Source organism: Nansenia antarctica (assembly GCF_963989245.1).
Source record: "Nansenia antarctica genome assembly, chromosome: 7".
Classification (NCBI taxonomy): domain Eukaryota; kingdom Metazoa; phylum Chordata; class Actinopteri; order Argentiniformes; family Microstomatidae; genus Nansenia; species Nansenia antarctica.
This window is the reverse complement of record NC_137677.1, coordinates 47,299,125-47,326,893: the sequence shown is the minus strand read 5'-3', so window position 1 is coordinate 47,326,893 and position 27,769 is coordinate 47,299,125. Positions and strand designations below refer to the sequence as shown.

The 27,769-nt window shown below is 47.0% G+C and overlaps 1 protein-coding gene across 1 annotated transcript in view; it reads right to left on the bottom strand.

The window, feature by feature from the left end:
• Window positions 1-334: 334 nt before the first annotated feature.
• Window positions 335-27,769, bottom strand: part of LOC308162176 (ephrin type-A receptor 6-like) — a gene marked incomplete at both ends in the record, with an annotated part of 122,634 nt that continues 95,199 nt past the window's right edge. Inside the window, 12 exons of the mRNA XM_080536301.1 lie at window positions 335-449; window positions 783-932; window positions 1,639-1,832; window positions 2,897-3,046; window positions 4,326-4,535; window positions 4,791-4,852; window positions 10,664-10,849; window positions 11,438-11,563; window positions 14,888-14,958; window positions 18,858-18,966; window positions 22,477-22,639; window positions 22,777-22,901. Coding sequence (XP_080392427.1) covers window positions 335-449; window positions 783-932; window positions 1,639-1,832; window positions 2,897-3,046; window positions 4,326-4,535; window positions 4,791-4,852; window positions 10,664-10,849; window positions 11,438-11,563; window positions 14,888-14,958; window positions 18,858-18,966; window positions 22,477-22,639; window positions 22,777-22,901 — 1,661 coding nt within the window. The remainder of the gene's footprint in view (window positions 450-782; window positions 933-1,638; window positions 1,833-2,896; window positions 3,047-4,325; window positions 4,536-4,790; window positions 4,853-10,663; window positions 10,850-11,437; window positions 11,564-14,887; window positions 14,959-18,857; window positions 18,967-22,476; window positions 22,640-22,776; window positions 22,902-27,769) is intronic.

Sequence of the window (27,769 nt, the reverse complement as noted above, 5' to 3'; positions counted from 1 at the left end):
AAATACAGATACTGTTGTTCCACATAGAAATACTGTTGCTGCAAGAAGGCATACATTCCCCATATGAGGGAGAGCCAGTCTGTGAGAGTCCTCTGTCTCTCTCCTGTCTGGCTGAAGCAGATTAAGGGTGTACAAAATAGTCTTGGTAGTTCAGTCTCTGGGGCGGAGGCCAGGTGATGTAGTTGTCTGAGGGGAGAGTGGCCTGGTTGAGACAATCTGTCTGTCTTTCTGTCTGTGGGGTGAAGACTGAGGCACAGGCTGTGTGTCTGTCCATCGCTCTCTTTCTCTTGATCCATCCATCTCTCTCTCTCTGTCTGTCTGCCCATCTATGGTCTCATACATGGAAGCCCTTCTCCTGTTCGTGCATTAGCTGCAGTCGGAGAGTCTGTATACTGCTCACGATTCGCCTCTGGTGCCCAATCAACGCCACCCCGATCCGCCTGACATCTCTAGGGAGAGAGAGAAAACGTACACACATACAAGTGTGTATACAAACAAACACACACACACACACACACACACACACACACACACACACACACAGAACGTTTAATGGGACAGTTAAGCAAGTGCACTCCCTAAATGCATATCCTGCTTATCCTGGTATCACGTGGATAATAAGTGTGTGTGGTGTGTGTGTGTGTGTGTGTGTGTGTGTGTGTGTGTGTGTGTGTGTGAATGTGTGCGTGTGTGTGTGTGTGTGTGTGTGTGAATGTGTGTGTGAGTGTGTGTGTGTGTGTGTGTGTGTGTGTGTTTGTATGGTTAACACTCCCTCCACTCACTCAATGCTCATCCTGGTCACAGAGTCCAGCGTGCTAAATCCTGCCGCTACAAAGTTGCTCTTGTATTGGCTCATTTTGATGGAGTCGAGCCAATCCCCAGTGGTGATGAACATGGGGTAGTCCACTACCTCCCCAGGGGACTCCGGCAAACTGACAGAATACAAATAAAATTAAACATTTGGAGAGAATGATGAGATATATGTTCAATAAAATCTGGGCTGCCTTCATTACAGTACAAGGTCCCCAAAGACGAGTATTGAAGAGCACAGGCCGACATTATCTACTGTAACAGCAATAAGGTATATTGTGTACACAGTGGACACTGCATAGACATACTATCATAAGATAATCACATTTTTGAGAGGATATATTGTTGTCTGCAATAAAAGTGACTGGGTAAATTAAACAAATATAGTTCTATAGGTCATGTGGTCTTGACAAAATCCGCTAGATATATAGCCAGCCTGGAATATCTCAGTGTGTGTGCCTGTGGCTGCATGCTTTCTGTGTCTGTGCCTGTGTCTGTGCCTGTGTATGTCTGTTTCTGTGTATTTTCTGTGTCTGTGCCTGCATCTGTGCCTGTGTCTGTGTCTGTGTATGTCTGTGTACTTTCTGTGTCTGCGCCTGTGTCGCACCAACACAGTGGTACCAACACAGTGCGTCTGTGCCTGTGTCTGCGCCTGCGTTTGTGTCTGTGTCTGTGTCTGTGCCTGTGTGTTTTCTGTGTCTGTGCCTGTGTATGTCTGTGTCTGTGTCTGCGTTTGTGTCTGTGTCTGCGTTTGTGTCTGTGTCTGTGTCTGTGCCTGTGTCTGCGCCTGCGTTTGTGTCTGTGTCTGTGTCCTGTGTTGGTGCGTACCTCTGGATGTCCTCCACCAGAGTGAGCAGACTGCTGGGGTTGCGGATCAGCTTGTCCAGGAAGGAGACCACGTCGGTGAACTTGGGCCTCTGGCTCCGCTCCTTCTGCCAGCAGTGTAGCATCAGCTGGTGGAGCGCCACGGGGCAGCCCATGGGCGCCGGCAGCCGGTAGCCCTCTTCTATCGACAGGATCACCTGGAGAGACCGCAACAAGGTAAGAGTCACTGGGTGTTCATCTCAAATGCATGACTGTGAAGTTAGAGCACACGCACGCACGCACGCACGCACGCACGCACGCACGCACACACCTGAACTGTGCTGTATGTTAGATCAAAATATTTGTGCTATATCGTCGTGAGTGTCTCTGAGATGCATGTTATGGTCTGTGTGAGAATCAACGCCTCCCTCTCGGCTGGTCTGTACCCCAGCTGTCCTCCCTCTCAGCTGGTCTGTACCCCTGCTGTCCTCCCTCTCAGCTGGTCTGTACCCCAGCTGTTCCCCCATTGCTTGGCATACGTAGAGGGGAGGCAGGGCGAGGCTGGTTGAGGCTGCAGAAGCAGCAGCAGCAGCAGTGTGGGGTTTGGGCTAGGTCTTTTGTCTTGGAAAGCACTTCTAAGCAATTCCCTAGCAGCACAAATCCCCTCGAGCCATGTGCGTGTGTGTGTGTGTGTGTGTGTGTGTGTGTGTGTATGGGTGCGTGTGAGCTATGTGAGGGGCTGAGCTGAGGAGGATTACCAAGGGGCTTTCACACTCCACAGAGGGACAGGAGGAATCTGTTGCCTCTTCCATCTGTCTCCCCCTGGCCGCCCTGAGACCACGAGCTCACTCAACCAAGGTCTGACTCCACAACTTTTAAACCCCTCTTTTGCTTTAGAGGTTGTCTACCTCTCTCTCCTTTTAAGGAGACCTACCTCTCCCCCCCGCCCCCATTCTCTCTCTCACTCTCTTTCTCTCTCTCCAAAAGGTAGGTTTAAAGGTGGGCTTTGTGCTCATTCAAAGAGAGGTGTAGATGAAACAATGTAGTCTAAAGTCTGATTTATACCGTTGGCTTTTTATTGCGCTGGTTTGCGTTTATACCTCCTGCGGACATCCCCATCCCCATCTAGGTCATGACCCTGGCCAAAACAATGGAAATCCACGCTGAGATTTTCAACGCGGACACTTTTTCTGGGAGGTGTTTCGGACCTGTCCGCATGGGTCCACAGATGTCTGATATTGTGCATCACTGTGTGAGACCACAGCCAGAACCTAGAACTCACATCTTGATTGGACATCTCCCAATAGGGCCTCTCCCCGTATGACATCACTTCCCACATGACGATGCCGTAGCTCCACGCGTCGCTGGCTGATGAGAACTTCCTGTACGAAATGGCCTCTGGTGCTGTCCACCGGATAGGGATCTTTCCTCCCTGTTAACACACACACGCACGCACGCACACACACACACACACACACCACACCACACCACACCACACCACACCACACCACACCACACCACACCACCACACCACACCACACAAGTGTGTCACACTTCAATGTATTTCTGTCACACTTCAATGATGACAAAGCATGCTTGAGGAAATATGCATTGACAACCTCTACAAATATCTGACAACCTCTACGATGATACGTGCTACTCATATTCACATGGAGAGATGCACCACACTCTCACGGGGTGGATACACTCATTAGAAGTCTTGCAGCGTGCACACAGCACATTACCAGAGCTGTAAAGTGTGTCTTTACGAGCAGAGAGGTGTCAGAGCTCACAGAGCCAGGTGAGAAGGGAGGAAGATTGTTTCTATTGTTACAGCTGCACAGCACTTTTCCTGAAGCCAGGCTCATTGTGTCCTGCTCTTGCTCTCTCTCTCTTGCTCTCTCTCTCTCTCTCTCTCTCTCTCTCTCTCTCTCTCTCTCTCTCTCTCTCTCTCTCTCTCTCTCTCTCTCTCTCTCTCTCTCTCTCTCTCTCTCTCTCTCTCTCTCTCTCTCTCTCTCTCTCTCTCTCTCTCTCTCTCTCTCTCTCTCTCTCTCTCTCTCTCTCTCTCTCTCTCTCTCTCTCTCTCTCTTCTCTACCTCCTTCACTGTAAACCCCACTTAATTTCTCTCACCACATGAGGGCAGAGTAAAATCGCCTGGTCTGCACAAAATCTCCTCTGTAAGGCGCTCTGTGACCTCCCTCGCCTCCTCTCCTAGACCAGCTCCTGTGGAGCAGAAAATGTCTCCTGGCCTTGCGAATGCAACACTTCCCCTCACAGTGACCCCTGGTGACCCTGGGAATGGAGGGCATCGGTGGGGCAGACTGATCTGGAGAGCTGCTCCACCCTGGAATGCTTTGTTACAGCAGAGAGACTTAAAGCCGAAGAGCCAAAAATAGGAGTAAAAGAACATCAGCGAAGAAAGTGGTAGAGAAACTGAGGTAAAAAAAGCCAGTAAAAAAGCCGTTCTGGAAGAAAAAGCTGTATGTCAAGGTGATTAAGTGGATAGCCATTGGTTTCTTTCACAGTTCAATTCTCTAAATGCATTTAATGCAATCGGAGTAGTTATATTTTCTTCATAAAAACCAGATGGAACAGAACAGAGCTTCCATTATGCGCTGGACCAGACATAATATAGTTTGACCATATGAGGACACCGTTTCCACAAGAGGAAGGGGAGTAAGGGGTTTTGGGTTACAGGATGTATAGTTACCGTGGTGGTGTATGCAGCCTCTGGGTCGTCCTCCAGTACTCTGGACAGGCCGAAGTCAGACACCTTACACACCAGGTTGCTGTTGACCAGGATGTTGCGAGCGGCGAGGTCTCGGTGAACGTAGCCCATGTCTGACAGGTACTTCATGCCCGAGGCGATGCCACGCAGCATGCCAACCAGCTGGATGACTGTGAAATGCCCGTCGTGCTTCTAACAGAAACGAAGAGAGAGGGAGAGAGAGAAGTGGAGTGAGCATATTCAGTGTGTCTGACAGGAGAGAGGACTAGGGAGGACAGAAAGAGAGGATTTGCCTAAGGCTTGTCAAGAGAGCATATCCTGCGCTTTTCGACAGCTCCTTCAGGGAAATACATCATAGGACAAAATAAGGATTTCTAAATGTTACAGACTTGACTAAAACACGTTTTTTTGATAACTTTATCTCTGTGTTATAATCCTGGTTCTCACCCTCAGGAAAGAGTCCAGTGATCCGTTCTCCATGTATTCCACCACAATCATGACAGGCCTGCCTGGGAACAGAACAGTGAACACCAGTGAGAACAGGGTCACTAATCACATTTTTTTTCAAAAGTGTTTACACAGCTTAAAAAGAAACACACATTTATAGCCAACTGGATCCTCATGTCAACGTTTGCTACTAAGAGTAACCAAGAGGAACACATAAAAACCAGCTCATGTTTCCCTGCCCTTACTTAATCCGTGTTTGCTGACGGACTCAGAAAGTGTGTTCGTCTTCCATCATAGACGATTACCATTAGCTTTAAGTGGTTTCCTGTCCGTATCTCTGGGCCTGTGGAGAGTGGACAGTAATCCACCGCAGGATTAATTAACACCCTGTTTGATTAACAGCCTGCTTTAATGACTGGCCACTGTTATCACCCTTTAGACACGGCAGGGGAAGACACGGAGGCGGGGGGGCAGAGGGGAGGAGAGAGGGAGGAAGGAAGGGGGAAGGAAGTTCACAGGAAGAGAAGGAGGATGGCAGGGGATAGAAGGGGGTCCAGGGGAAGAGGAGTGAGGGGAGAGAGGAGGAGAAGAGGGTGGTGGTTGGGGTTAGAAGCCCATGGGGTCCTCTGGGCTCACCCCACAGTCTAATCCCCCAGTTGGAGTGTGTGCTGCTGAGTGCACTAATTACAGGATTACAAAGGCTACTGAAGAACCATGGAGAAGCACAAGGACAGCACAGCAAGGGGCAATCCATCTACTGCCTACTGCTCTCTATCCTTGCCTACTTCACATACTCCATTAGTGGAAACACAGGCCAACAAGACGTGAACACCTATGGAACGACCCCCAATCTTTTCAATTCATCCACTGACATCCACATTTAATTTGTCCGTATTTCAGAATTTCAGAGCTCAAATGATGTATTGACTCATATTTCCCTCAGTGTTCATGTACGGAACGATGGATACAGCTTCACGTTAATGAATGAGAATGAATATCATCTGAAACCCCACTGTTCAAACTCAGAACACATTTCACAGCTCCCGCACCTGATACAACACCACTGATTGATTGCCCCCAATCGCTCGTTTAGCCACGCTAAAGCGCCATTTTGTTTACACTTCAGAGTATCCTACTAATTTGGCTAATTTGCCCCCCCCCCCGCTGTGATTTCATACATGAATAGAATATCAGGGGTTATTACAGAGACATGACAGGTGGAGATAAAGTTTGACCTGCTGCCGCCGCAGACCAGACTCAGGCAGAGGTTGTCACCATGGTTACACACCACATTATTGCATCAATAGGAATCAATCTGTAAATGTTGAACTTCTATGTGGAAAAAATAACTCAAAAGGGGACCAAAAGGGGAGGGCTTTTGGAAATGCCAGCAATACGATGGAAGAAGATTGATGTCCCCTTCAATCAACCCAGGAATGTGGGACTGGAACTGTGCAATATGACAATATGACAACCCTAGTCGTCTATCTGTACAGTATAGTACAGTGGATTGTGTACATAGCCTTTATTTATGTAAACCAGCTCCTTCCCTTCTTGTGATTTTTAAAAAAAGTTTTTTTTCCCCCCTTTCCTAACACCAGGGGAGCCACCCCTCCTAAATTTCGTTGTTTGGTACCTGTACTGTAGCAATGACAATAAAGTCCATTCATTCATTCATTCATTCAACTGGTACAGTGTGAGAGGGAGCTCGGGCTGGACGCAGACACATGCTGGGTGAGCTCAGACTTAGGCCAGTCACGACATCCCTGCAGCCAGGCCGAGAGAGGCCGAGAGAGGCCGAGAATGAATGAATGAATGAATGAATGAATGGACTTTATTGTCATTGCTACAGTACAGGTACCAAACAACGAAATTTAGGAGGGGTGGCTCCCCTGGTGTTAGGAAAGGGAAAAAAAAGAAAAACACTTTTAAAAAAAATCACAAGAAGGTAAGGAGCTGGTTTACATAAATAAAGGCTATGTACACATCCACCGTACTATACTGTACAGATAGTCGACCAGGGTTGTCATATTGCACAATAGTATTGTCTCACGTTATTTAAAGTGTCACAGTTTGCAGGCTTGAAATGTACATGTTTGTGCCTCAGCACTACACCTGATTTTTTCAGTCCAGCAGCTGCCATACAATCCGTCCAGACTGTCCAGGGCCCAGAACTTAGGTCTTTGCTGTGTTCAGGGCCTGGACGGCCCTGTGGTAGAAGCAGTTCTTCAGTCTGTTTGTCTTAGCGGCCAGGGTCCTGAACCGCCTTTTCGAGAACAGGGCTGTCTAGCTTACCCTCTCAGGCTGGCTCCACCAGCCAGGCGGAGGCAGGGGGAGTGGGGGCTCTGGGATGAGCAGGAGCTGGCCACGCCGCTGACTGGATTACTTTATCAGCTCAGCTGCAGAGCAGCAGTGTGGCGCAGGCCTGCTTTTCCCATGTAAGTCCTGCTTTCCCAACGCTGAGCTCCTATCCACTCCCATGGAGGCGGCTGCTTTGTATTCGCTTCATAACTAACAACTGCTTATATCTGGGTATTATTGATCAATTATAATAAGGACAATTTGTCCTTCTTAGAGGGCAATTATAATGTGAACACAAATAGAGATCTGTGCTTGAATAGATTGCATGGTTAAACTCTCAGCATGGAATCATCATGAGGATGCCGTCCTTTGGATGAGAGCTTAAACCGGCGCGCTGACTCCTCGTCAAAGGTGGTGCTTATTACTGTTTTAATGCCGACGTCCTGGCTAAGTGCCCAGCCTGGCCCTCATACTGTCATGTCCACCTAACCAGTCCCTGCTTCCAATTGGCTCATGCTCCCCTCCCCTGTAACGATTGCCGAGGTCATTGTATGTTCTCAGTGAACCCAGTTTGCCAAAATACACACACACACGCACACGGGCACGCACACGCACACGCACACTCACACACACCTGTTTTTGTATTGTATTGCATCACCTGGTTTTCCTGCTCAGGTAAACTATAGTCACACGCCAATACCTCTCATTCTTAATTAGTCTCTGAAGAGGAGGAGAAGGAGTAAACAACAGATGGAATGAGAGAGAGAGAGAGAGAGAGAGAGAGAGAGAGAGAGAGAGAGAGAGAGAGAGAGAGAGAGAGAGAGAGAGCAGTTTATTAGTGTTTTACTGCTCAGTGGCCTAGCACGACTGCTGTGCATTGTGAAGTCAGGTACTGTGTGTGTGTGTGTGTGTGTGTGTGTGTGTGTGTGTGTGTGTCCGAGCTTGTGCGTGTGTGTGTTTCTGATAAAGTGTGTGTGTGTGTGTGTGTGTGTGTGCATTGTGCTGTAGCATATGCAGCCATGGGGAATGGCTCATTGTGATGACTCACTCCCTGTGTCAGAGACAGCTGTCCCATATAATCACACACATCCTGCTGTCTGTCACTACCAGCAGGGGGCTGGGGGGCTGGGGTGCTGGGCTAGGCTACTGGAGACACTGTCTGTCACTACCAGCAGGGGGCCTAGGGTGCTGGGGGGCTGGGGTGCTGGGCTAGGCTACTGGAGACACTGTCTGTCACTACCAGCAGGGGGCCTAGGGTGCTGGGGGGCTGGGGTGCTGGGCTAGGCTACTGGAGACACTGTCTGTCACTACCAACAGGGGGCTGGGGGGCTGGGGTGCAGGGTGCAGGTACTGGAGACACTGTCTGTCACTACCAACAGGGGGCCTAGGGGGCTGGGGTGCAGGGTGCAGGTACTGGAGACACTGTCTGTCACTACCAGCATGTCTTCAGCAGGGGGGCTGGGATACTGGGACACAGGCCTAGGATGGGGGATGCAGTACTGTAGGGCTGTAGCTGGAGGACTGCAAGATAGGCCTGGGGCAACATCTTTCATACAGGTGGGCCCCAGCCCTGACAATGAATTCCTATGTTCTCCCACATGTAGTAATCTTAAAGGAGCATGTCTGAGCAGTGTCTTGAGGTTAGTGTCTTGAGGTTTGTAAGTGGTAAATGGACTGACTTATATAGCGCGTTATTCCAAAGCGCTTTACAATGGTCTCTCATTCACCCATTCACACACACCTTACGATGACTAGACGCCCCCAGCAATTTACAATTACGAATTACAGGGACACTCCTCCTGGAGTAACTGAGGGCTTTACTCAAGGGCACACTAGTGGTGGTATTTCAGGCAGGATTCGAACTCACAACCTTCCGATCACCAGTCCAACTCACTATCCACTAGACCACCACTACACATTGTGTTCAGGAATGTCAGTAATACAGGGAGGATTGTGCTGCCACACATTTATATTCACTAGCCATCTCTCTCTTTATATGGTCTCTTAAATAACCATATGTTTGACTGTGTTTGTTCCATAAAAGATCCACACAAACGCACATACACAAGCACACACACAAGCACACGCACACACACTCTCTCTCTCTCACACACACACACACACACACACACACACACACACACACACACACACACACACACACACACACACACACACACACACACACACACACACACACACACACAACTGAGATATAAAATGACTTACAAAGCTTTATGTAGCCTTAAGAACCCTTACATGCATCAGCAGTTTGTCAACTCTATGTGATTTCTTATCACAGGCCCCATCTCCTCCTCTCTGTATTGCTAGGTTACAGGAGATAGGAGGGGCCAGAGGGTTCTCATCCATTTCTCGTCCTCTGTGGAAAAACAAGGACCGGGCCGGCTGCAAACGTTTGGGTTTTATTCATGTTTATTGGTTTTATCTTAAGGTGTGTCGTGTCTATGGTCTTACCATCTCTTTGCCGCACAGGATGAAATGTAACAGAGTCTGGTTAAAAGGTCCTCAAGTAGGGCATGGTAATATTTCATTTTTTTCCAGATTATGAAAGTGCGGATTGTAAGCTTTCAAATACATTGAAATTGATTGAGATTGATTGAGAATGTTTATTTTGGTCCCTTATACAATTCACAATACATATATAAAAAAAATGTACACAGTCACAATGCGTACCAGGACCAAAAAGGTGTAGGCTGAAGCCATGGCTTATTGCGCCTACCCTTTTTACATGCATGTTTTCTTTCCCCATGAGTGCATAAATCCGAAAATAGTTGAAGTAGATATGCTTATTTGAATGTTGGTACATCTCAAACCAAATAGTGGAGAAACGCGCTCTGAATCAAAAAACACGCAGTAGTCTAGTGCTAAAAAAGGAACATCACTATGAACATCTAACTGCATGTTTAGCACATCCCAACTTGCTGATAGAACATCAACATTCTAAAAACACATAACTACTACTATCATAGATGATCACATAGTATTTAGTGATCCTAAAACTGTTGTCTGTTATATTGAGTGGGCTCTTCAATACTTCAACTTTCATAATATGCAAAAAAACCTTCTTTTTTTTCAAAGCTCTTTGCTCATTTGCACAACTTGAGAATTACCGACACTTTTCACCAGACCGTGTCACACATGTGTTAGCCTGTCCATATGACAAGAAAACACGTTTTGTAGGGAGAATGACTGCTTCCCACATGAGCAGTCTGACTAGATCCCCTGCCTTTGGGAATCAATGTCGATATGCATGAATACAACTGTCACACAATTTAAAATATCTTCCCACTTCGTTGTCGAGCTCCATTCACACATTTATCACACATATATATGACACCTTTCACTGACAAAACTGCTACCACAGCTACCATTGGATTTCAAGTCACTCAACCATCTTCTAATTATAAACAATCGTTGCTGCACGTGTGAGCAGCTCATGCATGAAAAGCTTGATGGAGACCCAAAGTGGTTGAAATGTTGCTATATACTGTAGCTTCACCTATGTAACTTGCAACTGTACAGCAAACTACGGCTCCCATGAGCCCACTTACTTTTGGTGACCACGCCCTCCAGTCTGATGATGTTGGGATGGTCGAACTGTCCCATGATGCTCGCCTCTCGGAGGAAGTCCCGCCTCTGACGCTCAACGTATCCGCCCTTTAGCGTCTTTATTGCTACGGCAATCTCTTTCTTCCCCGGTGTCCGCAACCGTCCGCTGCACACTTCCCCAAACTCACCTGTAAAACACACACACACACACACACACACACACACACACACACACACACACACACACACACACTATTTCAGAATAATGAATACATTTTATAAACTTCCCTTCAGGGTTTCAGCAGAAGTTCCACAGGCTTCAGAAGTCTACAGACAACAGATGAACCACCGGGGGGCAGTGTTGCAGTATAAAGACTTTCCTACGGGCACCTATGTAGCTACTGAATAATTAAAATCTCTGATAAATATCTTTATTGGACGCACCTTGTGAAGAATCACCTCTAATTCTATTCTTAGACTCTTTTTGTTCTCTGAACCAGTTTTAACAGTTTTAATATTACCCTACTGCGTAGAGAAAATTACTCAGATCAGATGCTGGAAGGTGGTGAAAATGCTCTCTACAGGAGAGAAATTATTAATTTAATGTCTATTGGAAAAACGGGAATAGATTGCTTCATATGTCAGATTACGCATTGTTAATCTCATAAACAATATTAAATATTGTTCTCATAAACAAATGCCAGATCCTTTTACACCCACAAGGTAAATATGAAAGTGAGATATGAAAGTGTGATAATTGAGGCAGGAGACGGCACCTGCTCCGATGACTCTCTCAATACGGATCCGGGTCGGGTCGATCTCCTTGGCAAACTCATGCACTGCTTGTGTCGGGTCCTCATATGTATCAGGATCTACATACGTCTTTATTCCTGGGATCGGGACTGGAGAGGGAGAATAACACGAGAGAGAGGGGGGGAGGGGAGAGAGAGAGAGAGAGAGAGAGAGAGAGAGAGAGATAGACAAGGGGGGGGGGGGGGTCTTCATTTAGTAAAAGGGACTTAAGAGGAAGGAGACTGTCTTTGTCTGTTCTTGCTCTTGGCAAAGACGTTGTGTGTGCCAAGTGACTCAGTTATCTGATACATTGTGTTAGAAATATCAGTGTGTTTCCTGTTGAATACAGGTGCATCTAAAAACATTTTATATTGTGGAAAAGTTCAATATTTTCCGGAATTAAATTTTTAAAATTCCATATATTCTAGATTCATTACACATAAAGTGAAATATTTCAACCCTTTTTTGTTTTAATGTTGATGATTACGGCTTACAGCTCATGAAAATCCAAAATCCATTATCTAAAAATATTAGAATATTACATAAGAAGCAATATTTTTTTAAATTTATAATCCAGAAATGTCAATCTTCTGAAAAGTATGTTCATTTATGCACTCAATACTTGGTTGGGGCTCTTTTTGCACGAATTACTGCATCAATATGGCGTGGCATGGAGGCAATCAACCTGTGGCAAATGTTGCATTTCATTTGGAAATCAAGGTCCCATAGTCTGGAGGAAGAGTGGAGAGGCACAGAATCCAAGATGCTTGAAGTCCAGTGTGAAGTTTCCACAGTCAGTGATGATTTGGGGGGCCGTGTCATCTGCTGGTGTTACTCCACTGTGTTTTATCAGCCCAGAGTCAACGCTGCCAACCAGGAGATTTTTTTCTGCTGACAAGCTTTATGGAGATGCTGATTTCATTTTCCAGCAGGACTTGGCATCTGCCCACAGTGCCCAAACTACTAGTAACTGGCTTAATTACCATGGCATTACTGTGCTTGATTGGCCAGCCAACTCGCCTGACCTGAACCCAATAGATAGAGAATATATGGGGTATTGTCAAGAGGAAGATGAGAGACACCAGACCCAACAATGCAGACGAGCTAAAGGCCGCTATCAAAGCAACCTGGGCTTCCATAACACCTTAGCAGTGTCACAGGCTGAATGCCTCCATGCCACGCTGTATTGATGCAGTAATTCGTGCAAAAGGAGCCCCCACCAAGCATTGAGTGCATAAATGAACATACTTTTCAGAAGGCCAACATTTCTGTAATATAAATCCTTTTCTGATTGGTCTTATGTAATATTGTAATATTTTGAGAAACTCATGATTTTCATGAGCTGTAAGCCGTCAACGATAAATCAACATTAAAACAAAAAAGGCTTGAAATATTTCACTTAATGTGTAATGAATCTGGAATATATGAAAGTTTCACTTTTTAAATTAAATTACGGAAAACATTGAACAATACTGAATATTGAACTTTCCATGATATTAATTGTAATTTTTAATTTTGTAAAAAAAACAAAAAAAAACTGCACCTGTATCCTGAATATGTGAGTGAGTTGCCTTGGGACGAATACATTATGAAGCAGAATTCTTGAATGCAGAAACAATCAGGTACCCCATGCTATCACACACGACCCACCTACCAGCACTGCCATCCCAAGAGAAAGGGTAGGTAAGGGTAGAGGGCTCAGCACACACACCCATACTCACACAAACACTGCTATGGATGGATAGCTCAGTGACGCTGGCTAAAACACAATCAATCCTCATGCATAGCAGATCCAGCCGTAACCTGAAGACACAGTCACCCTCTAAAAAAGCCTCTTCTGGACAAGTTTGAGTTCTGAAGGTTGGAGAGACACATCGATATATATCACAGGAGAGAGGGAAGGGGGAGTAGAGAGGTAGAAGTAGAGTGTCCTCTCTGTCCTTCACTGCTCAGCTCACCAAGGCTAGCACCGAGACCGAGAGTCAATCTGTGGAGTCAAGGCTAACTATTAACACAGGGAAAAAGAGGAGAGAAGTAGGGAGAGGGAGAGTGTGTGTGAGTATAGGATGGAGGAGCCTGCTGCTGACTGGGTAATGATGGGTGTCCGTGGGGCTGACACCGAACCACAGGAGTTCAGGTGCCATCACTGTGAGGCACACACACACACATGTACACGCACACATGTACACACACATGCACGCACGCAAACATGCACACACGCACACACACATGTCTGTCCTTGTACAATTGGCCTCATACAAACATAATTCCCTATCCTCAACTCTCTCCTTCTCCCTCTATACCACCCTCTTTTCTCCATCCCTCTTCTTTCTTTCATCCTCCTCTTTCTTATTTCCCCCTCTCTTTCCATATTCCTTTCAATCCTCCCTCTCTTCACCTACGTTATCTTATTATTATTTTTCAAGTAATTTTTTTTCTGAGTGGGGCAGTCCCACTCATATTTTTCCTTTTATTGACAGATACAGTAGAGATTTAGACAGGAAGGATGGGTGACAGAGAGAGGAGGGATGACATGCAGGACATGTCCACGGCCGGAATCGAACCGGGAACCCTGCTGTTACGTGGTCGACGCTTAACCCGCTACGCCACCTAAGCGCCCCCCATCTACGTTATCTTCTATCCCCTAACCTGCCTCCCCCTTTTCATCTCAGGGAAAAAACACATTAGAAGTAGAAAGAGGGAGACAAAAAGAGAGAGAGAGAGAGAGAGAGAGAGAGAGATAATAGAGGGACAGAGAGAGATAGAAATGGAGAGAAGTAGTAGAAGTAACTGAACTGTAAATAGTATCAGCCAAAGGTAAGACGCACAGAGGACTTTAAATGGATCATGTAAATAAAAGAGAGAAAGGGAGGAAAGGAGGGGGGGGGGGGAGAGGGTTAGGTGGAGGTGTTTCAGAGCGTTTTGTTCTGCTCATTTATTTAAAGGCGGCAATTTATCACTCCTCCTGACATCTCTCTGTCTCTCTGTAGTGTAAAACTCTGATCGTTAGAGAGAGAGCGGTGTTACCAATCGTTCAAAGCCTGCTACGGGCAGAGGTGAGGGACACACTTCATCCGCATTCACTTCAAAACAAATTGAGGGGCTTTGGGAGTGGCAGCTTTGGTTAGAATTGATTGCATCCACATTCTCCACACAGCTTTTCTCTCCAGGGTTAGTTGCCTTTCACTATAACATAGATGAACCTGCTCAATGGAATAAAGTGTTCTAATTTCCAGCTTTTCCACACTTTAATCAGGAATATTTGAAGACACAAACACCGACTGAAAGCCAACATAATCAAATTCAATTTGTCTGTAAACGTAAAGAAATCAGCGAAATTGAGAAAACGGGCACAATTGAGACACAGTGTCACAGTGAAATGGGAGAAAGAGACAGAGACATAGAGTCCGGGGGGGGGGGGGGGAATGACTCACCGTGGCCATTTTGATAGTTGATCCGCCTCTTCTCCTCTGAGCTCATCTTGGCTTTGATGTACCACTGACACCTGGGATACATAGGACAGAGATCCCACACGTCAAACACTCAAATCGTTAAGACTGTGACAAGTGTGTCCATCAGTTTTAATGAAACACTGTGACTGTGTTATAGTGTGTATGTGTGTGTGTGTGTGTGTGAGATAGTGTGAGATAATGTGAGATAGTGTGTGTGTGTGGTGTGTGTGTGTGTGTGTGTGTATGTGTGAGAGACAGTGTGATTGTCAGCACTGAGAATAATCTTCACATGTGTGGAACATGTTGAAGAGCCACGATTAACAGATTTCTATTTGCTTTGGGTTTACCAGTGCAGTGGTGTGTGTGTGTGTGTGTGTGTGTGTGTGTGTGTGTGTGTGTGTGTGTGTGTGTGTGTGTGTGTTGATGCAGTGGTGTGCGTTATCACAGCACACACTCACACTCATGGCAGATGGGCAGAGCTATTCATAGAGCCCCCACCCCCTCTTCAAGACAGTGCTCTTTCAGTCAGTGCAGGAGAGAATCACAGGCCGGTTCACACTCAAAGCTAATGAAGTTATCAGACCTACTGGAACCGGAGGCAATTAAGATTCCGACTCCAGATTTATGGGATAAGATGGGCCTGAGAGAGGTGCCTAGCGCTTCTACATCTGAGGTAGGGTAATTAGACTATTAACAGAGAGGAACTGAGACGACGTCTGCGACGCCATGCCACTAGGCAGGCTGGGAGAGAGGGAGGATGAAAGAGACAGACAGCCAGAAAGAAAAAAAAGAAGAAAGGAATAGAGACAGAAGTGTACATTTGTGCTGGCATCAATCTGAAAACTCCACGAAGGAACAGTTCTGCAAAAACATTGCTAAAAATGGCTGAGGGGATAAGAGAGGAGAGGAGAGGGGGGGAGGAGGAGGAGAGAGGGAGGACAGAAGAGAGGAGAGCAGAGGAGAGGAGAGGAGGGGAGAGGAGAGGAGAGGGAGAGGAGAGGAGAGCAGAGGAGAGGAGAGGAGAGGAGAGGGAGAGGAGAGGAGAGGAGAGGGAGAGGAGAGAGGGAGGACAGAAGAGAGGAGAGCAGAGGAGAGGAGAGGAGGGGAGAGGAGAGGAGAGGAGAGGAGAGAAAGGAGAGAGTAACAAAAGCTTGCTAGCACATAGAGATCTTTAGGTCAGCCCAGTTTGACAGAAAACTCTGAAAACCCTAATTTCTTATGACCTGTCCATGTGGAGGCATGACACTAAGAGGGTTTAACTGATGCAGATTATAATTATGGAGGGGCCAAAGCAATCAGCCGGCTAATTACTGAGGGGTAGGGTCAGTGGCACATGTGCTTGGACACATTGGCCAAAGTCTGTGTGTGTGTGTGTATATAGAAAGAGAGAGAGAGAGAGAGAGAGAGAGAGAGAGAGAAAGAGTGTGTGTGTGAGAGAGAGTGAGAGAGAGAGAGAGAGAGAGAGAGAGAGAGAGAGAGAGAGAGAGAGAGAGAGAGAGAGAGAGAGAGAGAGAGAGAGAGAGAGAGAGAGAGAGAGAGAGAGAAAAGAAAGACAGAAAGAGGGTCTCCCCCCTTTGAAGCCTAACATGACCTTGGTTGCCAGATTAGGCAGCCTGTCAGAGGGTTGTGGGCAGCTGGTTGCCAGGTTCTAAGCCCTGCTGTGTGTGGGCTGTGGGGCTGGACACTGATAGACAGAGCAGATAGCGCACGTCTGTCTAGAGGGAAGAGAGGAGCGAGGGATTTGGAGAGGGACTGTCCACCTTTACTGATGGGGTCAGCCTGCTCATTAAAGCAGAGGTGGCATGTGCCTTTATCAGACCTGTCCAGCAGCACTATCCCTGTGTCTGTGGCTTTCATGTTCAACAGCTGAAAAGAGCCCCACCCCCCCCCCCTCCACTAACACCCACGCACATGCACACGCATGCACGCACACACACACACACACACACACGTATGCACACACACACACACACACACACACACACACACACACGTATGGACACACACACACACACGTATGCACACACACACACACACACATGCACACACACACACACACACACACACACACACACACACACACACACACACACGGACACAGACTCATTCTCTCCCTTTTCCAGTGTAACACTAAAAAGATATTCTAACACGTTCAACACACACCCAGCCTCTCTCCCCTCCTCCCCCCCAGCACCTCTTCCTCTCCCTCAGCCCCTCTTCCTCCCCCCCCAGCCCCTCTTCCTCTCCCCCAGCCTCTCTCCCCTCCTCCCCCCCAGCCTCTCTTCCTCCCCCCCAGCCTCTCTCCCCTCCTCCACCCCAGCCCCTCTTCCTCTCCCCCAGCCCCTCTTCCTCCCCCCCCAGCCCCTCTTCCTCTCCCCCAGCCTCTCTCCCTCTCCCCCAGCCCAATGGCCTGGAAAGCCTGCCTCAGCTCTCTCCTCTAGCTGGAGTACTTTACTGCTTCTTCATATCCGAGAGAGTGAGAGCCCCACCAACGCAGGGCTGAGTGGTCACGTACGGCTATCTATACGACACACAAGTGAAACAGCACAGGAACACATCTACGGTCCTTTAACTCCTGTAGTGCACATTTCAAAGTGCCTATACCTCAGCTCTTTCCTCTAGCACTTACATCGCTTTTAGGAAGAGGGCGAGAGAGTCACACCTACGCACACGCCGGATGTTTAAACCATCCGAAGTGAAGGAGCAGTCTCCTACGGATATTCCTGCTCTCGTACCGTTCAGAAGTTCAGAGGGCAATGCTGTTCTCCGAAGCAGTGGGAAACACTAGATCTGAGCCTCCCACTAGAGTCAATAGAGATGCAGAGCTGTTCAAATACGGTGGTGCTGAAATTCCCTAAAGCCCTATCCATGGTCCTGGCTCCATTTGACTGATGGTTTCTGCTGCAGGTCTTATCGGATGAGAACATCTCACAAGTCTCACACACACACACACACGAACGCGTGCGCACAGTCACGGACACACACACACACACACGCACGCACGCACGCACGCACGCACGCACGCACGCACGCACACACACACTCACGGACGAGCAGCCTGCTGGGAACCAGTCATTCCACTCCTGTGATTCCACACACATCTAATTATCCAGAAAACGGAACCAGCCAATCGTGTGTGGCTGGTTGAACGGATGCTTTTCCACTTGGACGCATGGATCAACAGAGCCGTGTGTGTCCGTCCCCTAAGGACTGCAGTTCCTATCAGATTGGATTAGATGGACGATGATTGTAATGAATTAGGTGTGCAGGCCTGGGCTCAGAGGTGTCAGACGTACTGAGTCGCGCGCACACACACACACACACACACACACACACACACACATTCACACATACTCACACACCCACGCACGCACACACACACACACACACACACACACACACACACACACACACATTCACACATACTCACACACCCACGCACACACACACACACACACACACACACACACACATTCACACATTCACCCACCCACACACACCCACCCACACACACACACACACACACACACACACACACACACACACACACACACACACACACGCATACTTTCAAAAGAAACAGTCCCTGCCACTTCTACACCCCTAGGCACCAACAGTAGCACAGACTTAAACTAAATACAAAAATAATCTCATTTATTAACAAACTGAAGCTATGCAAAGTATATTGTCAGCACAACCCCCCACCGATCCTTCGCCTCTCACCAAATACATTTTTAATGAAAATGATGCAGTAACAACATTAAGGCCATATTCAATCAATTGCAGATTGCATAATTTTAGGATAACTAAACAACACGATTCGTCTAGCACGGTAACAAACTAATGTCTGGTTTTGTGCCTGAAACAAAACAAACGTTGACTGTGTTCAAAAACCCAAATGTGTTCTTAACTCTGTTCTCTCTGTTGAGTCTGGGTGAGGCAGCTCTCTTACCGTCCTGTGATGAGGAAGAACAGGGTGAGGATGACGAGGAGGGTGAATCCGCCCACTGCTGCCGTGACGATGACCAATACCTGGCCCTGGTCTGACGCCATGTCTGACGCTGGGGAGGGGGGAGGGGGGGATGACATTATTATCTTCTTTAACGTCCATATTTACATATTAAGGAGAGAGAAGGGGCTATTAGTCATATTCATTGATATGAAGTGAAAGGAGAGATGTTTGAACTCTGGGTCTAAGACTATCACCAGCTTTAGAGGGGATAATTCATATGCTTGGTGCCATTAACTGAATATTATTCATTCATGAAATTGTGATTTAGTCTATGATCATTTGGCTAAATTGGCCTCATTTGATATTCATGATTTTCCCTTTTCACAATGCTAACGAATCCCAGATAATTGAAAGATGATTGCTATTACCAAACTTATTTCTATATTATTTCACACTTAATGAATATGAATTGGAGATCAGGATGCGTGGCCCCTAGCCCAGACGTGACAGGGGGATTTGCGTCTGTAATGATAAACTGTGTGTGTGTAGGAGGGTGTGTGTGCATGCAAGAGTGTGTGTGTGCTTATAGCTGGACATAGCTAATTACTAGTTCTCACATGAGGAGAAATGGACACAATAAATGATCTCAGGAGCATATTACTTCACAGGAACTTTCCCTTGACGAGTACTCAAGTTCACACATTTGTTTAAACCCTGGCTAACGACATCTGTCTGATTGACGCTGCACTAATAATGTGTGTGTGTGAGTGTGTGTGTGTGTGTGAGTGTGTGAGTGGCCCGATCCCGATTCCCTTTTCTACCCCTACGGCTCGTTCTGGAGTGCCACTCGCTTTTGAGCCAAGGCCTCCGAACAGAGACACAAGCCATAGTGGTTGAAATCTTTCCCTATGAAATGGGACAACCCTTCAAGACCCTGATACGACAGTAGTGTCATAGAAAAGCATTGACGCTCGTGATTCATTCACAACTTAAGTTTTACGCTATCATCAAACAAGTCATAAAATAAAAAAAAACAATGCTTCATTATCAGACCATGACAGAATAACGGTGCTCTGTAGGCTATTAACCTGTGCTCCTAGCCTGCCAGTCTGCAACTTTGCGGCTGAACTTTTGTTACATTTCGGTCTTCATATGCCATTAAAGGGGGGAAATAGACATGTAAAAATGCATGACTATCACGCACAAATTAGCCTTAAAATTAGACCGTTAAATAGATAACGGTTGTTTTGGTTTAATAAATAAATAAATTAATTAATAAGTGCCGCTATACAGCTCAACGGGGGGAAATGCGACATGAATTATGTCAAAATGCAGCAGTATCATGCACAGATCAGCCTTAAAACATGTAACATTCGATATATAACGTTAGACAGGGAGCGCAGATTTATTTTTATGGCGTTCCGATATCCGATGTGACAGGAATGCTGAAGAAACAGCCGCTGTCCAGGGCATTAGTCAACTACATGCTCACATCCAGTCTCCCGCTCACTGCTCTCCATCAAAAAAGGCACATCCATCAATAATATTACATAATAACAACTGCTCGGATAAGATTGCGGGATGTTTTGGTTTAATAAGTGCTGCTATACAGCTATAGCATCACGTCAACAGGGGGAAATGCGGCATGGAACTAGGTCAAAAAGCGTGACTATTATGCGCCAAATCAGCCTATTGTTAGATAGATAACTTTACATTAAATATATCTACCATCATCCGCTGTCAAACGCCACAGGTAATAATTTGGGGGTAGTGGTGGTCTAGTCAGTGGATAGTGAGTTGGACTTGTGATCGGAAGGTTGTGAGTTCGAATCCCGCCTGAAACCACACCACTACTAGTGTGTCCTTGAGTAAGGCACTTAGCCCTCAGTTACTCCAGGGGGAATGTCCCTGTAATTCGTAATTGTAAGTCGCTTTGGATAAAAGCGTCTGCTAAATGGCAAAATTATTAATTATTATTTAATTTATTTCTAAATAAACAGGACTGTATATCTCGGAAATGTGAATCTCGCTCCGATGTATTTCTATGGGAAGGCTGCGCTTGACGCTTCCATGGAACTGGGACGTCGGGACGCTCATACAATCTCTGCGTTTGTTGCAGAGGAACAGGGTGACTGGCACCCTGTGAAAAACGCACACATATGAGTGCTCCAGTGTCTTGCTCGGTAGTCTAATGGAAGTGCCCAGGTAATAGTTTTGCTATTATTGTCCTCTATTGCTGAGCACCAAAACCGGAAGCGCGCCGTACTATGGAACGGTCTATGTTAAGCATAAGCACAGCACATCGGCATAATAGCTATTTTTTTGTTATGCTTGTTGTAAAGAAAAGGTCTATAATGCATTGAAATGACATTAAACTAAGATAATAAGATGGTTATCATAATTTTTCAAATCTTTATTAATAAGTAATTACAGAAAAAGTAAATTACATTTTTGGTTGTCTTCTGCATTGCCTAGAGCGAATTCATTTCTGAAGATGATTCACAATGCATCCTGGGAGCAAGGGTTATGGCTCCGAATCGAATGTGGTCCCGAAAAATCTCCAAATGGAGCCGTGGATAGCCCTCCCCCTTCCCCCTAGCCCTCGATGAAATATGAATTGGGACACCCCTACCCTAAACGTGAACGTGCAAAACGGAGCCATAGGGGTGAAATGGGATCGGGCTGCGTGTGTTTGTCTGTGTGTGCATGCGTGTGTGCCTGTGCGTGCGGGTGGGAGGACCAAGGTTGGCTGTGGAGATGGGGAAGGGGGAGAGGCAGCGGATAGCCCGAGAAAAGAGAAAAAGAGAGATGACAAAGGGGGGGTAGAGCAGGGACATTTTCTCCTGGATAAAAGCCTGCTACAAAGGCTGACCAGGTCTGTCTGATCCTGTAGATAAAAAAAGCTCTTCAGCTTCAGAGAAGAGAGGCCACTCTGAGGCCAAATCAAAGCTGCAAAACAGGACAGAACGCCAAGACTCTCTCTATACTTAGGTATTCCACAAGTTCACTGTGAACAAGAAACTTCAACGACAAAACGGCAGAAGTAACCTAACCTAAGTTCATTTTCGGATGTTTTGTTGATCTTAAATCAGCATCGAGGCTGGTTTTCTAATGCCTATAAGTATGTGTTAGGGGTCACCCTGGGAGGGGACAATGGCAATGGACACCTAACTAAAGCTCATCCTATCAAACAGGGGCAGAAAGGGGAGCAGAGCAGAAAAGCTGTCTGTTTGTGTGTGTGTGTGTGTGTGTGTGTTAATTTGTTCTGTGCGTGTTTATTTGTGTTGAGTCTGCTGACATAGGGTTGCTGGTTCAAATCCCAGGATATGGATGGTTAATTGGTTGGTTGCTGGTGTCAGACAAAGTACCAGGTTGTATTTACTGTCGTTGTGCCCTTGAGCACTTAACCCCATGAATGTCTCGGGGGCGCCGTACTGTGGCTGAACCTCCGGGGGCGCCGTACTGTGGCTGAACCTCCGGGGGCGCCGTACTGTGGCTGAACCCGTGCTGCTTCCAGCCTGTAACACTTTAGGGTCTTGGGAGGGTTGGGAGAGGCGGAAGACAAATAAATTGTTCTTTACACGCACGCACGCACGCACACGCACACACAGATACTCACTGTCGTCCGTAGTTTCGTATTCATATTTGGGGCTGTAGGAGGAGTGTCCAGCTGAGGTCCGCGTGCGCAGGCTGAAGACGTACCAGGTGGAGGGTTTCAACCCTGTGATGATCACGCTGGGGGCTTTGGTACGCGTGGACGAGTAACTGAGCTGCTCGTGCTCCTGGGAAGGAGGAGAGGAGACTGATTCGTTACAACATGAGCAAACGCAGTTTCATTAGAATTCAATGAATGTACTCATGTAAGCATTAGCCACGGTGACCATGGCAGCGGGTAAACAATGGTCAAATGTTACCCTACCTTCTCGTAGTATTTGATCTCATAGTCGAGGACGGGGAATGCGGCCTGTTCTGGCTCCTGCCAGGAGAGGGCGATACTGTTCTGGGAGGCCCAGTCCTGCTTCAGCACCCCCACTAGAGAAGGACCTGCAGGGCACAGGGTCAGGGTCAGCGTCAGGGTCAGGGTCAGGGTGTGGGTCAGGGTTAGGGTTAGGGTCAGGGTCAGGGTTAGGGTTAGGGTCAGGGGTTAGGGTTAGGGTCAGGGTGTGGGTCAGGGTTAGGGTTAGGGTAAGGGGAGACCAGCCAAGTGGTCCGAATACAGAGAGATATCCACCCTCAGACCACAGGAGAGACCGTGTGCCTGGGTCAGCACACACAGAGAGACCATGAGAGATACCAGGCGAGCGCAAGAGCACCAGGAGAGGGTCAGAACGCTCACCAAGACAACCAGGGATACCAGAGGGTAAGACCCCCTGGACCTGTCAAACAGAGGAGGGACCAACCAGAGAAGAGACAATACTTACCAAAGAGAGACCATTATTATCAAGGGTGCGTTAGTACCACACCGTAGCGCTGTCCATGGAAACACCTCCAAAGCCTGTTCAATTTACTCCACTTCATTTCCCAGATACCCAACAAAATGTTTTTAACAACCCATTTAAAGATAAAGACATTCGGGGTCACCATCACCACTACCAACAAATCAAAAAAAAAAATCCAGATAGATGTTTGTCACTTGTTGGTCTCAGTTATCACATTTCGGGGGAAATTGATTCCGGAGGGAAGGGACTGCCCAAGCTCAGAGGCCATGTTCTATTAAGGTGACTTATCTGGAACACAGGAGCTTCAGTTCCCAACATTTAATCTCAGTAGATTGAAGCCCGCCTGCCTCTCGAAACACGTTGGAGGGTTTAATAATGAATGTACAATTCCAGGAGAGTGACATTTCACTGGAATGGCTTTCTTTCAGGATATATGCCCTGGGCGATCATTTTCAATCATCCTTCTATAAATATATAATACATGCTATTCATATAATCAGACTGTATTGCAGTTACTTAGGTATTGGTTTCTTTCTCAGGGATGTGAGTGTCCATTGGATCCCAGTCTGTGTTAATTGAAAGGAGGGATATTTTGGACGAGCCGTTATATTTGGACAAATCGCATTAGCCACACTGATTGAATTTCAGCAGTGTAAATATTCCCCCAACGGCTCAATACAGCAGACGTGAGGAGATACCAGCGTCTGATATTAATATCTTATAAGGCCCAGGACTGCATAGTCAAGAGCGTCTAAGATACGCCTTAGATTCTTCGACATGTTAGGTCGCCACAAAATGGCTGACGAAGCTTTCGTCAATCCTCAAGAAGCAACCCTAAAACTCACAATGGCCAGCAGTAGTAGCCGGCCTATACAATCAATGAACAGAGAATTCAAAATGAGGTCTTAATCTAAAGCCCATGTCTTCCCTTTGAGAGTGCAGCCTGGTTCCCTCTGCCCCCCTCCCAGCTCCTCTGTAGGCTAGGCTCCGGGCCCTGTGGAGGTGAAGTGAAGGTTGTGGTGTCTGGGTCTGGGCCCTGCAGGGTTGGTTGGGTCTAGGCTAGAGCTTGCGAGGCCCACTGCCACTGGCTTGATAAGGGGAGCTCAGGGCAGCGGAGAGAGGCTACCGCTGCCTCCCTCGCTCCCTTTCCTGCCTGCCCTTTTCCCTCCATCCTTTCTCCTGGCGTCTTCCCTTCCCCTTTCCTTGCATCCTCCTCCCTTCCTCCCTTCCTCCACCCTCTCCCTGCTTATCCCTTCTATCGGTACTTCCTCGCTCTAATCTCTACTGTGCCGCTCCCTTCCTCCACCTCCGCCCTTCTCTTCCCTCCCTCCCTCCCTCTTTCCCTCCCTCCACTCCTTCCTCTCACCAGCTCATAGCTAACCTCACCAGCACCACCTCATGTCTAATCTGAGCATCAGTTAGGGTGGCTAGCAGGGTGTGTGGTGCTAGTAGGGTGTGTGGGGCTAGCAAGGTGTGTAAGGTGAGGGGGGTCTGGAGGTGTTAACAGGGGATGAGGGGGTCTGGAGGTGCTAGCAGGGGATGAAACATCAACAACAAGAGAGCCTAGCTGCTCCTCTTCTATAACAAGAGACATTGTGATTCTACTGCAGCCAGAGAATGCAGGCTATCATAGATTATTACAATATGTATACATTCTAGTCTGTACCACACAGCACAATGGCATCACATTCTGTCAAGTCATTACTTAAGAAATCCCTGTATTAATGTTAAACTAAAGGTACACCATTTAGTCCAATGGGTCAATGTTAGCTTTGCCTGACAATACTGTATTTCTAACAATGAGTTTACTGTTGTGAGCTGAAGAATAGATTTCAATGCATGGTTTCATCTTAATAATGAGCAACATAATAGCCTTTTAAATGTGAGTAAGGCTTCCAAAATGTTAGCTAAAATGGAACAACATAATATCATGGGTGATTGAAACTTGCTGATTTTATTAGCATAATGAGTTAGCTCAAAGGGCAGGGTGTTTCCTTCGCACCGAGAGAATATGGAGCAGAAAATAATATCACCCCTACTAACAGCCAGAGCAATTACCACACAGATGACATCTCATCACCACTTCACATGATCACTGTTTCCTTGGTGTGTGTGAGTGTATGAGTGTGTGTGTGTGTGTGTGTGTGTGTGTCTGTGTGCGTCTAATAATAATAATAACATAATAATTGTTTATTGCCATGCAATCAACTTGTCAGTCAATTGTTGGAATTTGGTATTCTTTGCTGTAGGCACAGGGTCAACCATAGACATTCCGATTGCTAGCCAGCCCCTAACCTCTAGGTGTGTGTGTGTGTGTGTGTGTGTGTGTGTGTGTGTGTGTGTGTGTGTGTGTGCGTGCGTGTGTGTGGGTCTGCCGTAGTCTTGGGAATCTCTTTTAAATGAGATGATTCATGTCAAGGAACTTTATCCAACACCTCTGCACTCTAACTCTAACTCTATGAGTGGTAATGACCCTGTCCAGTAGAGTGTTGTGTTCCTGGGTATCCTCTGTGCTTGCCAGCTGAGTTTAGCGGTAGCAGCAGGGTGCCGCGGTTTGTGGCCAGAGTCAAGCGGCTGGAGCGTCTAACTCAGTCACAGTGAGAGGGTTGGCATCTGCTGCTAGCATATTGGCCCCTGATAGGGAACAATAAACACAGCCCAAATGAAATCTCCCTAGACTCCCTGATTCGAATCAGTCTCCTACAGCACAGCACTACAAAACACACACAATGCACACATGCACGCACGCACGCACGCACGCACGCACGCACGCACGCACGCACGCACGCACGCACGCACGCACGCACGCACGCACGCACGCACGCACGCACGCACGCACGCACGCACGCACGCACGCACGCACGCACGCACGCACGCACGCACGCACGCACGCACGCACGCACGCACACACACACACACACACACACACACACACACAACATATTTGTTTGAGATAGCCAAGCTGGAACACACTGGTTTTCTCATTGCAAAATATAGCGGCCAGCTGAGAGTTGGCAGTTCTCTAGCACGCTGTTGAAACAAGACTGAGCAAGAACACTCCCAACTCCTAGCAAACACACTCAAGGGCCAAACTCTTTATTTCAATGAATGCCCCAAATATCTAAAGGGAACGCAAAGTTGTGCTTATTAAAATGTTTATTGAATTGTGTGTAAAAAAAAAAAAAAGCTCTGAATGCAGATAAAACTCAAAAGAGAGAGCGCGAGAGAGCAGTTAGGGACTATATAAAAGCCCCCCCGAATGCCCCGATATACCACGCTCTCTTAGTCAGATTGGAAAGCCATTAGAATCACCAGTCAATTACAATGCCCAATGGATAGATTTTCCAGTCGACCGTAGTTAAGCTCACAGTAAACGAATGGAGAGGCATTAAATGAGCTTGACCTGCATATGATTTTAATTAGCTTTCCTGCCCTAAAGACTTCCATTAACTGTTTAAAAAAATCAATGCTGTCTGTATTGATGCCTTCCAATGCTTAAACGATGTCCAAACACTGTGCTTCTGGATCACAGAGAGAGAAGGAGAGAGAGAGAGACAGAGAGAGAGGGAGATGGGGGAGGGGGGAGATAGTGACTGAAAGACATCCGAGTGTGAAAAACAAACAGGAAAATAAGACAATGTCTATGTGTCTTTCAGTCTTTGGACTTGTTTTGTTGCTAGCTTCTGCATGTATTTGTAATAACATTTACGAGTTGCAAACCCACAGGGGACCAGGGCCTTCATATCAACATGCTTGTGAGGCACTTTGCATGAATTATATTCTTGTGGGTCTCACGCACCAGTGGGAGTTAAAGTAATCATTAAAGGCAATGTGACATTAAGAGAGTGGGTAATGAGTTTGTGTGTCTGTGTGTGTGTGTGTGTGTGTGTGTGCATATGCGTGTGTCTGTGTGTGCACTTGTGTGTGTGTGTGTGTGTGTGTGTGTGTGTGTGCTTGCATGTGTGTGTGTGCATGTGTGTGTGTGTGCGCGTGTGTGTGTGTCTGAGTATGTCTGTGTGAGCCTCCCTCAGGCAAGGTCACCATATTCCACACACTAACCAAAACAAAACTGACTCGCAGGCTAATCTCTGGAGCCTACAACCTTTCATTAGCAGTGGAGGTCAGCCCCATTGCATTGTGGGATGTCTGTCTACGTCTGTTGACCCGTGGTGTAAACACAGACATCCTGGGGCTGCAACAGAGGTAAAATCCCCCTTGGGCCAAAACCTTGACACTAATTATAAGGTTTATGATAGGCTCAACTCAATCAAGCGGGGATCTGATTGCATAAACTCAATCACTGAGGGTTAATGTGATATTGTGCTCCCGCAGTAGGCTTCGACCTCGGAGTTAAACTCTCAGACACAGCAAGGAAATAGCCTGCCATGTCTCTGTATATGTGTATGGGGTGTGTGTTTGTGTGTGTGCGTGCGTGTGCATGCATGTGTGTGTGACTGTTTGTGTGTGGTGAAA